The sequence below is a fragment of the Corvus kubaryi genome, unplaced genomic scaffold (genome assembly GCF_017639235.1).
Source record: "Corvus kubaryi isolate FWS band 111438036 unplaced genomic scaffold, C.kubaryi_AGA036_p1.0 37396, whole genome shotgun sequence".
In the NCBI taxonomy this organism is placed as follows: Eukaryota; Metazoa; Chordata; class Aves; order Passeriformes; family Corvidae; genus Corvus; species Corvus kubaryi.
In genome coordinates, this window is record NW_024581135.1 from 15523885 (window position 1) to 15541105 (window position 17221).

The following is a 17221-nucleotide window of genomic DNA, read 5'->3' on the forward strand; positions in this document are numbered from 1 at the left end:
TGGGGGGCTGAGCCGGGGGGCTGTGCGCGGCGGGGCGGCGGCGGACAGGGCGGGGGGCGCGCAGCCCTCGCCGGGCTCGGAGGGCGCCGGGGCGGCGGGAGGCGGGGGGGGCATCCCGGGAGGATGGCAGAGCCGCCCCGGCGAGCCGAGCCCCGGCGCGCAGGGAGCCAGTGAGAGGGAGGAGAGGGGAAAACACAAACAAGCAAACAACCCACAACAAACAAAGCGGGCAGAGAGCAGCGCCGAGCCCCGCCGCCCCTGCCCCAAAGGCGCCCGCCCGCCCGCAGCCCGCACAGCCGCTGCCCCAGCGAAGATGCGCCCGGCCTTGGCCCACGGACTCTGCTCGCTGCTGCTCAGCCTCTGGGTACCCAGGTAGGAGCTGCACCCCTCCATCCCCAGCCCCGCCGCTGAGAGCCCCGGCCCCACGGGGAGGGAGCGGGGAAGCCGCCGCGCCCAGCCCCGCACCGGGGGCGGTCTGCCCAGGGGGCTCCTGGGGGGGTCCCGCCGCTCCAGCCCAGCCCCGCACGGCTGCGGGCCCCCGTTCAAGGGGCCGTCAGGGCTGCTGCCCCTGCCGCCTTCCCTCGTCCCGACGGAACGCCGGTGGGATGCGCGGCTTCCCCCGCTCCAGGAGGCTGTCCCCCTTCGTCCCCGGCCGGAGACGCTGCCTCAGTTTCCCCGCTCTCCCGCAGAGGACGAGGGAGTGCCGGCTGGGATGCCACTGTCGTGGGGGTCGGTGCCTACTGGATCCCCCTGCATCCCTTCCGTGGCTCCGCCAGTCCTAAAGGCTAGGGGGGTAAGAGGGGGCCACCTGCTTTCCAGAAAACGAACCCCCAAATTCACCATCCCTGTCCGTCTTCGCCTTCCCTCTGCCCGCTCCCAAACTTGTGCGCTGCAGGCAGCCAGGGGTTAATCCTGGTGCTGGTATGAGTGGGGAGGGTCCCCCGCCCTTCCCCCTCCCTCCAGCCCCTTTAAATATAATTTGTTAACGTTGGGACTTGTATTAATTAAAGCAGCAGCCGCTGCAGCCTGTGACCTGGGGGCCTGTCACCGTGAAATCAAGTTTAAATCCAGATTTAAAGGGGGAAGAGAGCTGGGGGGAGCGCTGCATCCTCCTAAGAAGTGTGACAGTGACAGCTTCTTGCCGGTCCCTGGCCCTCCTGAGCCCTGGGTGGAGCAAGAGGCAGAAGGACCTTCCCTCCACTCTCCGGAGCCCCTGCCTCAGTTTCCCTGCAGTGCAATCGGGAGAAAGACCGTAACGTCGCCCCCATCCCGGGATGCCCTGGGAAAAGATGGCAGGCGCTGTGTCAGGCTCAGGACACGTAGGGAACAAGGTCATTGCAGTGCTCAGGGCAGGAGCTCCTGGGCTTGGGGATGGTGGTAGCTGCGTCCTGCTCTGCATCTTGTGTCAGCGAGCACTTGCTTGACAGTGGGATTGAGTGCAGGAAGCCGGGAAGAAGATTTCTCCTCCTGTGTAGGGGTTTTGGAGGGATGCACTCCCTTTCTTTTCCTTCTCCACTCCACCTCGACTGTCCCTATTGGAGTCACTGTGGATTTGCACTGGGGCATATTCGTATATGAACCTGTGAAAGTGGTGGGATGGGTATAAATACTCTTGCGAAGCTGGAGAAAGCAGCAGCCTGATCCTGACAGTTCTCCCTCTCCCCTGAGTAAGCTGTAATTCAGCAGGGACACTGGGGCTGAACCCTCCCTCCAGAGCTGGGTAAGCACTTAGCTGGGGAACTCATCCCCTGACAGCTGCTTCACTCCATGTACCTGCACCAGGCTTGCAGGATTTGAGGGAACAGTGGGGGAGTAACCCTTTTCCCCAAGACCTGGCAGCTGCAGTCCTTCCTCCAGCATCCTCCTCCAAGTCTTGTTTCTGTAATCAAAGTTCAAAGGGCTTCAAGCTCCTTGCTTCTCTGGGGACTCAGATCTTGGCTGTCCCAGGGAACAGGGAGAGACCTTCTTGGGGAGAGCCACAGCAGAGACCAAGCTCTCCTGAACAAGCAGTGGGATGGTGCTGAGCTCCTAGTGGACCATGCTGCAAGATGCTGGATGCTGCTGGGCATCCTGCTGCCTTCTGCTTGCTTTGTGGGTCTTCCACCTGGACACCCAAGTTTATCCCAGAGTCCTTCAAGCCATTCCCTGGAGATGGGCAAACACTTCCTCCTGTCTCCTTCTCCGTATTTGTCTGTCATGAGTACCTCTGTATTAGCTCCCGGCATCTCTCTCTGGACATGCTTTGTCTCCCCACATCCCATGTCCCATCTCTACACACTCCATCTACTTCCCCATTTCCCCAGGCAGCATCTCTATTTGTACACCCTGGACCCCTGCCATGGACCATGTGCCTCCCCTTGCACCCATCCATCTCCTGCTCTCTGTGCTTCTGGGGCCACAGGCATCTGGTTCAGTGGGGCTAGGATGTGACAGTGGACTTGGGATTGTTGCTGGGAGCTTGAGGGTCATTGGCACATGCTTGGCTCCATATTTCACAGCTGAGCTGAAAGGAAAAGGCTGATTGCTCTCTTTACCTCCCTTGTGAGGGCCAGCAGTGATGGGGGGGATACAGGAGATGCAGGGAGGGCATCAGCCAGCAACAGGGATGGAGCCAGACCTGGAATGGGCTGCCTGCTCCAGGGTGTCTAAATTCTCCCAAGGGGAAAGCCACGCTTTCTGTGGAAGGCGAGTTGAGGCAATGTGTGCCGAGAGTCTGCACTGCACAGCCAGTGTGGGAGATCCCTGGGGGAGCACACAGAGGGAGTGCAGTCCTGGGAGATGCTGGGCTCCAGAGGCAGGATGGCCAAATTTGACTGCTGCTGTGCAAAGGCAGCCAGGGTGTCTGCGCTGTACTTATGTTGTTGGAGGGGACTGCAGCCCCAGTGCTGCTGGGTATCTCTGCCTGGCTAAGCTGTCATTGTGCCCAGGGTTTTTCCAGCCTTCCCTATATGCAGTGGGCACAGTGTGGATTGAGGAGCATCTCCCTTCCCTGTGTGTGTCCCCCACAAACTTTTCCCCTTCCCCAAAAGGAAAACCAAGTGGTTGACACATTGCTTGCTCTGAGCTCAAGGGTGTCCTTTTCCCTCCCAGCTCCTGCTCCAATGAGATCCTGGGCCTGAAGCTGCCATCAGAGCCAGTGTTGAATGCCAACACGGTGTGCCTGACCCTGCCGGGGCTGACGCGGCGGCAGCTGGAGGTGTGTGTGCGCCACCCCGACGTCACCGCCTCGGCCATCCAGGGTATCCAGATTGCCATCCATGAATGCCAGCACCAGTTCCGGGACCAGCGCTGGAATTGCTCCAGCCTTGAGACCAAGAACAAGATTCCATATGAGAGCATCATCTTCAGTAGAGGTAAGGGTTGGAGGTTCCCCTCCTCTCCCACTGTCCAGCACCTGCTCTCTGGAGCCCTCATGGGTTCCCCCTGGGCCCCTGCACAGCTCTTCCTTGGCCCAGGGGATGAGGCCAGCTCTTCAGCATCCCCATGGATGAAAGGAGAGAAATGTCATGGTGTGCCAGACGAAGGATTATGCACTATGGCAAAGCTCCTCCATGCACCTTTGTACCTGTGCTGGCCCTTGTCCTGAGGTGCCCCTCCCTGACCAACCCCAGCTGCTCCTAAGGCTTCATCCAGGCCTCACAGCTTTCTGGCATCTTCTCCCCGTGTGGCCTAGGCTGGTGTTTGGAGCAGTGCCACGGGTGTGCAGCAACAGCTGTGGGTCTGAAGGTGGATGCCATGCTCTGGGATTTGGTTTGGTGGATGCAGTTGAGCATCTTGGCTCAGTCGTGCCCTGGGGATGGGGTTTTAGTGTGCTGTGATGAGCTGAAATGTACCCAACTAGTGGGACATAGTTCTGTGAGCCTGGTGTTCTGCCCTTGTGTTGGCTCTCCAGTGCAGAGAGCTAAGGGCGCTCTGTTTTGTGGGACCCTAAAGCATGATGGCACAGGGGACAGGGATACAGGCTGTCCTGGGACCCCACCTGCCCACACAGCCCCCAGCTGTGCTGCTGAGAGAACTCTCCTGGCTCTCCACATTTTGCCAAGGATCCTGATGTCAGGATCTCCTCATCTCCTTCGCAGTCCTGGCTGGCTCTGCCTGTACCAGAGCCTTCCAGGTTGATACTCTTTCCCTCAGGAGCACTCTGGGGGTGCAGATGGGCTGGCCTGCATGGTGCAGATTAGGGTTGTGACCTTCTATAGGACTTGAAGGTATCTCTTCACCTGAGTACCCTTTCGTGAAGCCTGTGCCTCCGCATATATCTAAGTGCCCATTGCCCCAGACCACAGGCAGGAAGGACAATATGGTACTAGTGGCAGAAGGTCAGGGTGCTGAGGGCAGGCGAGGTGCTCAGCAGACATACCACTCCTCCAGCTCCCAAGAAAGGTGAAAACTACTGAAGAAACTGCTCACATACCCACACTGTGAGCCTCTCAGCCTGATGCCCAGCAGAGAGTTGCGACCATCCACTCTTCTTCAAACATCCTTCCACATCCTACATCTTCTTTCCCTGGGACTATGAGGAGATTCTTAAAGAGGAGAGGTTGGCAGCTTGAGGCTTACATGTCATTGAGGGGATGCAGTGGCAGGAGCCCACAGGCAGTTGTAGCGGGTTGGGAGAAGGCTGGAGAGGGGAGCACAGAAGTGTTTTGGTGTCTGAAGATCCCTCATGTCCAGGGCAGCCTGGACATCACTGGATGGAGTGCTACCTTGGAGTATGTGTGGCATCAGGGCTGTGGTCCTGCCATGGAGCAGCCCTGGTCACTTTCAGGACCTTAGTGCCTGGAGAAGGGCAGTGCCTCTTCCCTCTGTGAGCAGTGCCCAGGTTAGGGCCTGGCAGGAAGGGTGGGGACTGTCAGCTCTGATAAGCATCGAGGTATTTCCAGGTCCTCTGAGGAATGCAGTTCACTTCTAGTCTCCTCGGGCGGCAGGAGACACCGACTTGCTGGCTCAAGTTGCTCACGCACCCAGACAAGCTTCCTTGCTCCGGGTCCCACCAGGCTGGGTGAGAAGCAGCAGCAGCAGCAGAGGGCACTGACCTGCATCCCTCCCTCAGCCCTCCTCGTCTGCTGGTGGCCCCAGTGACGTGCACCTCACTTGTGTCTCAGGTGCTCCTGCAGCCCTTCCTGCTGTCAGGGCTGTGACCGATGGATGTGGGGACTCCCACAGACCCTGGACTCTTGTCCCAGTCCTGGGCTCTTGGATATGGCCCAGCCCAGGCTCTCGGCATTGGTGGGATCCTATTCTCTGGAATGGAGACCCAACACCCAGCCACAGGGCAGGATGGAGGTAGGGCTGGAGCATCAGAGCAGGCAGGCATCTCATGACACTCCTGTTTTGGCAGCAGAGGGTGCAGGATGAGCCTCAAGCGCCCAGGCTACCTAATGTAGTTTCTTGGAGCCATTCTGGCATGGAGCAAGCCTTGAGGCTGGAGCCCTGGCCCACTTTGAACCCACCCATGTCCCTCAATAACAGTGCTGGAGCTCTGAGCTTTGCCTTCCATCTGTTACAGGCACAGCCATCCGGGCAGGGATGCTGGATGCATCTCAGGAGCCCAGTGCTGGAGGAGAGGCGAGTGGCGGAAGTGAGGGGTGCAGGCTCCATGCCGCAGACTTTAATGCATCTGACCTCTGGGGACCAGGTCTCTGCTCTGCTCTCTGCCTCATCCTTGCCGTGCCTGGGAATGCAACGTGCTTGTAGGATCATTGTTTGTAACCTGAAGTGACAGACCCCTTTAATCTTTCATTCCTTTTCCCACTTCTTCTGCCATCAGTTCAGCCGTGCGTGAATCTCACTTTAAATTATTTGTAGCTGGCTTCTCCCTCCCGCTCTCCCTGCTTGGCTCCGCTCCCCAACTCTGTCCTCTCCTCCTGCATCTCTCACATCTTCTGCAGTGTGGGCATGAGCCGGGCAGGGTGCAACACTGTTCCAAGCTGTCCCATGGTGCCCGTCCCACACTCTGCCCAGTATCTAGGCACCCGGTGGAGCCAGGGGCCTCATCCCCTGGGGACAGAGAAGAGGACAATGGTAAATGTGTGCCTGTCTCCTCATCCTGCTGAGCTGATCCCAGAAGTTTGAGTGCAAGCCCTGGGGAGACAGGAAGGGGAGGCTTCAAACTGGACAGGGCTGGGAGTCTGGGGTGGCTTCAGAGCAGCGTAGCTGGAGACAGAGATGCTAACAGCATCCTGGGCAGAGCATAGACCTGGGAGGTGCTGCCATCCCTGGGGCGCAGGGAACAGCGGCTGTGAGGCACAACAACAGGTTAGTGGAGGGCAAAGGGGGTGCCTAGGAGTTTACCATCCCTGCTCTCACAGAGTCACTGGGTTCTTTTGAGACATCCCCATGGTCTGTGGGTTTTTCAGATCTGGTCTTTTGATGCTGCATCCTTGGGGTATGAGATGTCCTTTGTACCCTTTTGTGAGTCTCCAGTGCCATCTGCACCCCCCCATCTTCCTCGGCCCGTGTGCCCCCCATGTGCATCCGGGCTCAACAGTTCTATTGCAAATCCTCCTCCAGTCCTCCCTGGCTCCCCAGCTGGCTGCCTATGTACTCACCACCTTCCTGCCCGTTCTCTGGCACTGTCACTTCTGCCAGCACCCTCCAGTGCTGTCCCTGGTCCCATCCTTCTCTGCTGTACCTCCCTCTCCTTCCATGTGCTTGCCTGGCTGACAGAGACATCCTTTCTTGGCCTCAGGAGATGTAGGAGGATGGAGCAGAGAGGTGGAGGCAGGTGGCTGCATCTACACCAGCAGTGGAAATAGGTCCCCTGCTCCTGCTGCACGGGTGAGCAGCACAATTGTGTCCACCTCACTGGAGAGGATGGCCTGTTGTCCTGGTGTATTGTCCCACCACAGCATCTGTGGACTGCCAGGCACTGTGTGGCTTGGTTGGGCTGACCCATGCCTAGTTGCCTGACAAAAACCAAGCTGCAGATGATAGTGGGTCACTGGGTCTCGGTCCTTGTCCAGTATGTGTGCACCCATGGGTGGGTACAGTGCCATCAGGGCTGGGACTGTCTGGCTGCTGGGCAGGGGCTGTCTGAGGTGTGCTATGGGACTGACTATTCACCTTTGCTCATCCCAACCCCAACCCCATCTACATGGAGCTCTGAAAAAATTGGGACCCCCATGGAGGGGCTGGATGTCCTTGAAGGCCTTCAAAGGCTCATGGTTGGAGGGAACGTGACTCTGGAGCGCAGTGTCTCTTGGTTCTTGCAGCCTTTGGAGAGATGGGTGATGCTTCCATGCCCTGTGCCCACCTTAGAAGGGCTCACTGGTGCCAAGGGGTCTGCATTGCCATGGCGAAATCTTGATTTCTTACAGCAGAGAGCGGGGAACTCCCTGCACGGATGGAAACACCAGGTGCTGGGGCCCAGCCAGCTGTGAAATGGAGCTTGGGGAGGCTTTGCTGTGTGCTGAGGGAGGCAGGTGCTGTTACAGCTATCCGGGGAGATGCTGCCAAGCTCAGGACCCCGGCACCCAGCTCTGCAGAACCCCAGCCAAGCTCCGGTGCCCGCAGACCGCAGCGCCTGGCCTGGCGCACCTGCAGCTGGGCTGCTGGCAGGGTTTTGTGTACCCCTGGGCAAACCAAGGGCTTTGCCCACCTGGCCCTGAAGCACATGTGGGTGCTTTGGATGCTTGGCTTCATCCTTGTGGGTTCCCCTGTTCCCTGGACCTTCTCCCCACTGATGGGTGCAAGCGAGACCCTGGGGCCAGGCAGGATTCCCGGCGGTGCGGGGCTGAGCCCAGCTCCCTGCAGCCTGCATAGCAGCAAGGGCTGCTCTCTCAGAGCGCCGTGGGCAGACAAGGAGCGAAGGCTGCGGGCTGTCCCTGGCACGCTCAAGAAGGTGCAGGGAGGCAAGTTGGGATCTGCAGGGAGGCATTTAGCGCCTGGTGCTGGGCCAGACCCTGGCAGGTTCACCTGCAGTTTAATTAGGGAGAGGGGAGGGGAAGGAGCGGGGCTGGGGGAGAGGCAGCGTGTCGGGACTGGCCGTGTCGGCAGGCCTTGCAGGAGGTGGCGGGAGAAGTTCTCCTCTGCCTTATATCAGGGCGGGGGCAATGTGCCCACAGCTCCTGGCAGATAGACCTCACTCCTGGGGGGTATTGCCATGAAGGGGGCAGCTGAGCATCCCTGGGGTACCCTAGGGTGAGCCTATGTGAGGCTGTCCTGCCAGCTCCCTCAATGCCACCCAGGCACTGCAGTGATGGGGGTTGGGAGAGAGTTGTTGCCTGGATGTGATGGTGAGCTGTGGCAGGAAGGCCATGGCTCCAGCTCTCTCTGGTCTACAGACTGTAGAGCCTAGAGCTGTGCCTGAGCCAGCCCTGTAGCCTCCATCCCACCTCTGCTTGAGAGATGGAAGAACTGCAGTGTCCATGGCAGAGCCAGTGCTGCTGAGACTTGGGGTCTTGCTAAATGACCAGCCATCTCCTTGGCACATCTTGACAGGGAAAACTTTCCCCTGCTAAGAAAGCTGCTTTGGGATTTGACCTGGGGATGAGATTTCAGACCTGTCCTCCTTGCCTAGCATGGTCTTTGAGTACATAGCAGGCTGGATGCGGTGGTGGTGTCAGGGTGGTGTCCTCCATTCCCTCTTCCCTGCAGGATGCAACACATCTTGTACCACCCACAACTACACCTCTTCTGTCGTCTCTGGAGGGATATGGTGACTCAAAAATCACTGCTGAGGTCTTAGGTGGCTGGGGTAGCTGGAGAGCCTCCCTCCAAAGGGCTCAGGGCTGGCCACCACATGCCACTTCCTAGAAGCTCCCACCCTTGCCGAGCCCATGAGGCTGGTGGTTGTTGCCTGCAGCCATGTTGCTCGTTGCTTTGCTTCAATCCGCTGTCTCTGGCGTGGCTGGGGTAGAGCAAGGAATGTAAACTGAACCTCCAAGCAGAACCGTACTGGCATGGCTGCTGTGATCCCAGTCCTGCCCTGACCCTCTCTTCTCCTTTGCTCACAGCTCCCCGTGAGAGCAGGTGAGGGAAGAAGGGGAGAAGGAAGGGAAGAAGGGGAGAAGGAAAGGAAGAATGGTAGGGCCAGGCAGAGTGATACTGAGCAGGGAAAGGAGCATGATAAGATGGGAAGACAACTTCCTGAATGCTGTGATGTCATGCCCTAGGGACCAGTCTGTCCCCTGCCACAGCCTGGGGAATGGCAGCTCCAGGGACAAGGACCCATGCCTCATCCATCAGCTCACATGTGCTTGGAGAGTACTAGAGGAAGAAGGAGGACTGGGGCTTGACCCCAGGGGTTTCCCAGCGCTGAAGGGCACCAAACAAACCTGACCTCTTTACCTGTTAGGACACAGGCTTGCTTGACGGACTGGGTGGGGTAGAGCTTGTGTCTGGGCTCCAGAAGGGATTTTAAGGAGATGCCACACCAGAAATTATTTTTTATGCTGGAAAAATGTGCGAGAAAGAGGCAGGGCTGAGAGGAGGGTGTTGTTCTGGGGGAAGGGTTTGCTGCCCCTGTCCCCAGGCACCAGCTGTGTGAGGAGCTGGGGGTGCCCGGCGGGGTGGCCCTGACAAACTGGGCTGTGCCCAGGTTTGGCATGTGAAGGGCTGGAGCTGACCGAGATGGTGGGATCAGAGAACTGACATAGGGAGGATTTGGGAATCCAGGAGAGCTTTCTGTGCTGGTTCTCCATCCTCCATTGCTCACCTGGGGACTGAAGTTCCCCAGATGTGGGCCTTCGTGCTCCAGCAGCGCTGTGGGTGTGTTGCAGGCACTGCCTGCCAGCACTCTCCCCGGGGAGGCTGCACGGCACAGTGTACGCACCAGCAGCCCCATTACCTGCCCGCTGAAAAATGTTGTTCAACTTGTGCATGGAAAGAGGCAGGCTGAGAGCAAGCTTGTCCCACACCAAGGGGAAGCTGGGAGAGGCTCCTGCTGGCTTTTAAGCAGCGCCTCGTTAATTTTTTAAATGCACCAGTGTCAAATTAACACACAAAAGAGCAGCATGACTTTAAATGCAGGTTTCTGGGCTGCATTTCATTTTCCTTTAATAAGATCATAGCGTTTGCTCAGCGGGCGGCAGCGAACCACGGAGGAGACATGCGTGGTGGGGAGCACTGCCAAGGATGGGCAACAGCAGTGTTTGCACTCTCACCTCTCCTGACTCTGTGGTGCAGGCAGGGAGCTGGCAGAGCTTTGGGGGGCTCACCTAAGGCCTCCGTTTGATGGCATGGATCTGGTAAAGAAAGCACCCCAAAACCTGTAGTCTGTTCAGCTGTGTTGAAGCCAGGGCAAATGAAACTGCTCATGTCCAACAGAGGGAGAGAGGCTGGGAACTCCAGCTATTTATTTATTCACATGTGACGCCACGGCACAAAATCTGGCTCTCCCTCCATCCTCGCCTCATGCTGGGGCCAGTCACTGTGCACCAAAGCAAAGGGCACTGCAGGCTCCCCGCCTGGCCTGGGAACCACAAACAAAAATATTACTTCGCATTTCAAATAAAATAGAAATTCCCAGGGAGGAGAGGGTCCTCACCTGGCTGCAGTGAAGCCCAGAGATTCTCAGGCATCCCCTGCTCACAGCCACATGGAGCCCCATGGAACCCCTTCTGTGAGACCTGTCCCCAGCTAATGACACTTGTGGATGTCCTCACTCTCTAGCGTTTAATGACAACCAGCTGCCGGCTCTGGCAGCACACAGTGTGGTCACGGCATGCTCTAACTGACTAGGGATGCTCATTTTTTTCCAGCCTGGTATCACAGTTAGAGCTTCTTGTGGGAGCTGGCGGGGTTTAGGGTAGGAAGGGATATGGGCAGATGGATGGGGCTGGACAGGGAGTGCAGCCTGCTCTTTTTACTGCCTAATCTGCACCCTGTGAGTAAGCAAAAGTGGCCCATTCTTCAGCAGAAATATTTCTCGGCCAGCGTTATATTTAGTATAGTAGGGAACTCTGAGTGGAGAGGGGAGGAGGGATTGCCTTTCCCATCAGAGCCATGATGCTGATGCCTGAACAGTGCTGTGGTGGCATCTCCTGGAGTGATGTGAGAGCAGGGTGATGGTGGAAGCTGGGGTCCCAGCTGGGGCAGGGCTGTCCCTCAGGGCAGCAGTGTGTCCTGGAGGGGATGGGGCTGGAGAGGGAGCATGGTCTGTGTGGGAGCTGGTGCATCTGGAAAAAGCAAGACACAAGCTGAACCTCCAAATCCCTACACCCCAGTGTAGGGATCCAGCCAGGATCATCCGGCCCTCCACAGGGGTCACGCCACCCAGCCTGAGCCCCACTCTCTGCTTCCTTGCAGGCTTTCGGGAGAGCGCCTTTGCCTATGCCATCGCGGCCGCCGGTGTGGTGCATGCCGTGTCCAACGCCTGTGCCCTGGGGAAGCTGCAGGCCTGTGGCTGTGACCAGAAGCGCCGTGGCGATGAGGAGGCTTTCCGGCGCAAGCTGCACCGTCTCCAGCTGGAAGCCATGAACCGTGGCAAAGGCATGGTGCATGGGGTGCACATGGAGCACATGCCGGCGGAGACCCCTGGCCTCCAGGACTCCTGGGAATGGGGTGGGTGCAGCCCTGATGTGGACTATGGAGAGAAGTTTTCCAAAGATTTCCTCGATTCCCGGGAAACCTACAGGGATATCCACTCCCGTATGCGGCTGCACAACAACCGCGTGGGCCGGCAGGTGAGTGAGGCACTGGGGACAGTGCGGGGAGGTGATGGTGGGAACAGGGTCCCCAGGACATGTGTGGGAAGGCTGCGAGTGCCTCATGCTGGTTGCTGTGGGACCATTTGTGAGTCTGGGATTGCCCCCAAGGCACTGCCTCTCCCCAGTCTTGCCCAGAACAAAGGCAGTGATGCCCTTAGCAGGACAGGTGCAAGGATGTGCTGGTCAAACACCTGCTGGGGACAATACCTCTGCACATTGCTGCTGTGCCCTTGCCGAGGGACACTGTCCCAGGCCACTGTCACTGCCTGTGCTGCAGTGGTGCTACTGGGGTGGCACAGCAATGATTCTGGCTCCTGCCTCTCAGGAGCTGGGTGAACTGGTGTTGGGCAGCTGCAGTGGGAAGAAGCTGAAGACAGGGAGGAGAAAGTCACTGGCATCATGGGGACACAGCACAGATTCTACAGCACCCAGCCATGTCTCTCTCTCCAGAAAGGGGGTCTGTGCCCTAAGGAGGCAGATGTGAATGAGATTGAGTTAGGCAGTGGGCTCCTATACCAGCTGGGAAGCACAGCATGCCCTTGGGAGCAGAGGTGACAGCCCACAGCCTTGTCCCCCAGCTCTAGCAGTGTGATGGAGCCTGTCCAGGCAAGCAGGACGGTCTCCCTTCCATTCTTATGATGTCAGGTCTTGTTAAAGGTACTAATTAGTAGCTCACTCCATCTGGAAGCTGATGTTTAAAAGCAGCCTGACATTGGAGACAAGAAGCATGAAGGCAGAAGGGGCTGGGAGGATGGCTGCATTTCCCTGACTGCTGTTGCTCCCAGCAGGTGCCTGAGAGATCCCATCCAATAGGACACATGTCTGCAAGACCCCAGCCACATGCTGCCAGGGCAGTGCCTAGGGATCTGTAGTGGCTGCAGGAATAAATAATTAAAGGTCAGAATTCCACAGGGAATGTTTCCTTGGGATGGCTCTGACATTTGGATGTGCCTCTTGCTTTGAGCATGTTTGAAGTCAGCAGGTGAGGAGAGGATGCTGCAGAGCAGGACTTTAATGTGTGGCTTTCCCTGATGCTGGAGCTGAGTTTAACCACCCTGGAGAAGCCACCCCAGTCTGGCCAAGCTGTAAATGCCTGGGGAATACCAAAGCTTTTGATTTGTTTGGCTTTGTTTGCTTGCGTGTGGTGAAGGCTCACTCAGTGTTAGGCAGCTAAATCCTCTGCAGGCTGCTCTGGCCCAATCTGGGCAAGACCCCCATTCCTGTTCTGACTGCAGGGCTCATCCTGATTCCCCTACATCTCTACATGCCCTGGATCTCTGGGACTCTTGGCAGTGCTCAGAAACCTGTGGTCTGTGTTCCCTGCTTCCCAAGGGAAGCCGCACAGCCTGCAGAAGGAAGGGAAGGTGAGAGAGGAATATTTGCTCTGGCGGGATGTCACAAAACATTTCCCGTGGGATCCAGTAACAGCAAAAATGCCTGGGGTCTGCTTGTCCCCAAGGGCAGGCAGGCACGGGACTTGCAATGTCAGGTCTTGGTGGCTTCAGAGACAAGATCTGGACCGATGAAAGAAGCCTGAGAGCTAGAAGCAGATGCAGAGGAGAACTAAAGGAATAAAGGAGGGAATGGTACCAGTGCAGGTGAGGAAGCAATGCCTGGATAGGCTGCCCAACTCAGGGGCCTTGTTGAGATGAGGGTGTGAACCCATGTGTGATGGCTGTGGGTGCCAGGCATTGGAACAAGGAGATGATGCTGTGCCTGGCCTACGTCTGTTGGTGCCATGCTTATTGCCAGGGCTGGTCCTGGCTGCCCCACTGGGGGTGAGTTCTCCAACTCCCCACTGGCTCTTTTAGCAATGCTGTGAGTCCCACACCCACCCAAGCCCCACTTACTCCTAGAAGCAATTTTCCTGCTGTAATAAGGAGCAACCTCCTGGAATTTCCCAGGAAAGGACTGGCTGTACTGATTGCAGCAGCTCTGTGGTCCTCCTCTCCAAGTCTCGAGGCTTGAACCTCTTTAGCACAGCAGTGATGTGGACATGCCCACCTTGTGCCATGCCCTGCCATGCACCATCCCTTTCCATGCACCAGGTAGCTGCAGCACCCAGAGCTCTCCAGCACCTTACTGATTCTGAGCATCCTCTCTGTGTATCCTGAGGGTACTGTGTGTGTGGGTAAGCCTGTCTCCCAGCTCAGACCCTACAATGCTGGAGGGAGGTGACAATTCCAGGAATGGTGGCATCCAGGAGCCATCGGATGTGGGTTTCTGTAGTGTAGTGGTTATCACGTTCGCCTGACACGCGGAAGGTCCCTGGTTCGAAACCAGGCAGAAACATGCTGATTTTTCCTTTTTACATCCAGCTATGAAGCTGGGCAGGGGATTGTAGCTGCAAGGGATGTGCAGCATCCTCTGATGGTGGCAGTGGTGACCTTGGTCCTGAGTTGGAGTAGGAAGTCAGCTATGGGATAATCATTGGTTGGTCCAGCTCAAGACTGAGGTGGGTGTTCTGCATCCCTGGGAGGCAGCAAGCTCCCCAGCAAAGAGCAGCAAGAGTGTGAAGGAGACTTTGCAGGTCGTCCTAACTCACCAGATCAGAGAGTGAGAGGGGATGAAAGGAAGCCAGGAACTACCCATTACCCTCACAACAAAGACCTACGATAAAGCTCTTATGAGCGTGCCTGGGAGGAGCTGGGAATGTTCGAAAGAAAGCACCAGCGAGTCTGGGCATGTGTTGAACTTGGGTGTCTATGAGACAGGGAAAGGACGGGTAAGGGTGCATGGAGAAAATCCAATGACAAAAGCATGGGGCCAAGGCTCAGATGGGCCCTTCTTGGATCTCCCAGCTCTGTCAGGGTCCTGTCCCCTCTGTGCTGCCTGTGCAGGAGGGAAAGAACAAGCCATTGCTGGTCAGGGATGGATGGGTGTTGTGGTGCTGGGGCTAGGGATGCTCAGCAGGGATGGCTTGGGTGATGGAGATGACCACACTTGACACCTTCTTCAGCCCCTGCTGTGACCAGCTGTAGCCCCAAATGAACCCCTGTCCAGCTGTCACACCACTGTCCCCTGAAGCCCAGTGGCCAGCCTGCCAGCCACAGCCCTCTATGCAGATTTTTCCTGGTCTAGCCAAGCCAGCAGGAAGGGAATGTGGGAAAGGATGGGGTCCCGGTGCCAGTGTGTTCCCAAGGATAGTGACAAGAACAGTGGCAAGCAGCTGGTGTTCCTGGCTGGCACACCCAGGCCATGGTAGAGAGGCCAGGTAGCTCATTAACTGTGAGGTGGAGGCTCTTCCCAGCAGGAGCAGGACTCTCAGCAGGATGAAAGCCAAACTCCAGCCCAGCCCAGACCTCTCCGCCATGTGCCCCAAGCTCCAGGCATGTTTCCCTGACCTGCCTTCATTACCATAACTGCTTAGCAACGGGGAGATTTACTCAAAAACAGGAAAACAAGGAATAAAAACTACTCACCCTTACCTAAACAAGGCATTCCTGTCACATGTGTCCCTTCCAGGGAGGGGGCAGGAATAGGCAACATGTGGCAGGCATGAAGCCAGGTGGCTGGGCAGGACTGGCATTGTGGGACAGCAGCTTCCACAGGGCCATGTGTCCCCTGGAATCTCCCCACAAGCCCTGGAGCATGGCCCTGGGTACAGTCTGCAAGCCCCAGCTGAGCTCCTGGTAGGGTTTGGGTGTCTGCATGGGCAGGGGACTTGCTGAAGCCCGTGTGAGCACGTGGATATGGGGGCACACAACCCAGCAGGGAACCCCTGTTGGGACAGAGCAGAGGACATTATAAACTGTCTCTTTCCAGGCTGTGTGGGCATATGTGGTCATGTTGTGTACCCCTGGAGATTGATGGCCATGAGCTGTTTCTCTTGGCTTGGCCACAGCAGTATCCCTGTGGCCAGGGTTGCTGAAGGAGAGCAGGCAAGAGCTAAAAGAGCTGCTCCCAGGACTCCCAGAACTGGGGCTTTATGGGATGAAGGTGCTGGGGAGGGGAAAGGAAGGGGAAAGCATCCCTCCCAGCTACTCCCATCCCTTGCAGTGCTACTGGCTGGTGAGGTGCATGGGGGACCCTTGCACTGGGGGGAGGGGTGGAGGGGGTCCCAGTAGGGCTGCAGAGATGTAGCCAGGCTGTCTTTTAACTGGGGTCCAGGATCAGGTTGATGCTGCTGGAGCCAAGCAGCAGTGGGAGGTGACATTCAGGCTCCTTCTCCTCCCTGTGCTCAGGTAGCTCACCCTCTCCTTTAGGTGCCAATCCCTTGCTGAAACATAAAAGCCAGTTGGTATTGCCAGGATGGGAAGGGACAGGGTGTGGGACATGAGTTACACTGGGCACAGCAACAGGGTGCAGCCTTGCTGGCTTTGCACTTCCAGAGCTTTGATGGCTACTCATGCCAGCCCTTGATGTTCTCATAGTGCCAACCCACACAGAGGTCCACTGTGGCTTCTCCAGTCCCCAAAATGGGTCTCCTTCATGCTAACTCGTCTGTCCTTCCTTCCTTCCTTCCCCGCCCAGGTGGTGATGGACAACATGAGGAGAAAGTGCAAATGCCACGGTACCTCAGGGAGCTGCCAGCTGAAGACATGCTGGCAGGTGACGCCTGAGTTTCGCCTGGTGGGGTCCCTGCTCAAGGACCGCTTCTACGGGGCCACTCTCATCCGGCCCCACAACCGCAACGCCGGGCAGCTGGAGCCGGGCCACGCTCGGCATCGCCGCCGGGCTGGCATCAGCGAGCTGGTTTACTTCGAGAAGTCACCCGACTTCTGCGAGCGGGAGCCGGCCCTGGACTCCTTGGGCACTCAAGGGCGCCTGTGCAACAAGACCAGCCCGGGCATGGACAACTGTGAGAGCCTGTGCTGCGGCCGCGGGCACAACATCCTGCGGCAGACACGCAGCGAGCGCTGCAACTGCAAGTTCCACTGGTGCTGCTTCGTGGCCTGCGAGGAGTGTCGCATCACCGAGTGGGTCAGCGTCTGCAAGTAGCCAGGCGGGGACGGGTGCCCACCCCAGGGTGCCAGGGACAAGCACGCCTGCCTGCGGCAGGGGAGGGAGACGGGGATTGGCGCTGGGGGGGAGGTGGAGCCGCCATACCCGCTTCCCTCCGCTCCGAGGGAGCAGGAGAGGAGATGCTCAGCACCCTCCAAAATCAGCACTTTGTCGTCACCTGGGAAGGGCAGGGCTGCCCGCTGCCCCCCAGCCCCACATGAGAGCACCAAGGCTCCCAGCCCCGGGGAGCGCACGGCCATGCTGTACAGACCGCCGACACCAGCACCACTCGGGGGGGCGGAGGGTGGGCGTGGGGGTGGGGAGTGCCCGCTGGCACCCAGCGGCGTGGAGCAGGGCGGGGTAGGGGACAGCAGGGCATGGGGAGCCCAGGGTGGGAGGGAAGTGGGGGGGGACACACACTAGCACTGTGCACAAGTTCCTCCAACCACATGCGAGGTTGTGCTCGGAGCACGATGGGGTTGGAGCATCCCGTGGGATGGAGAAGGGGCACAACTCCCCGGGCTGGGGCTCACCTCTCACCTCTGGGCTGGCTTGGGCCGTAGTATCGTGGCCGGAGGGGCGGGTGCCCGGGGCTGTGCTGTGTGTGTCTGTGTTATTATATGGTA

At 58.0% G+C, this 17221-nt stretch overlaps 1 protein-coding gene and 1 non-coding gene across 2 annotated transcripts; both read left to right on the forward strand.

The window, feature by feature from the left end:
- Nucleotides 1–58: 58 nt before the first annotated feature.
- Nucleotides 59–16920, forward strand: WNT10A (Wnt family member 10A). The gene is made up of 4 exons (XM_042041256.1): nucleotides 59–372; nucleotides 3091–3353; nucleotides 11251–11627; nucleotides 16125–16920. The coding sequence occupies exons 1-4, from the start codon at nucleotides 314–316 to the stop codon at nucleotides 16590–16592; spliced, it is 1167 nt and encodes a 388-aa protein (XP_041897190.1). The 5' UTR covers nucleotides 59–313; the 3' UTR covers nucleotides 16593–16920.
- TRNAV-GAC lies at nucleotides 13871–13943 on the forward strand. Its single transcript has one exon. It is a non-coding gene; the product is annotated as a tRNA-Val (tRNA).
- Nucleotides 16921–17221: the final 301 nt, after the last annotated feature.

What these genes read in the sequence shown, in the direction of transcription:
- WNT10A (XM_042041256.1), top strand. Translation starts at nt 314, where the DNA reads ATGCGCCCGGCCTTGGCCCACGGACTCTGCTCGCTGCTGCTCAGCCTC. An exon ending in GAGCATCATCTTCAGTAGAG is followed by an intron (nt 3,354 to 11,250) that starts GTAAGGGTTGGA and finishes GCTTCCTTGCAG; the next exon opens with GCTTTCGGGAGAGCGCCTTT. An exon ending in ACAACCGCGTGGGCCGGCAG is followed by an intron (nt 11,628 to 16,124) that starts GTGAGTGAGGCA and finishes TTCCCCGCCCAG; the next exon opens with GTGGTGATGGACAACATGAG.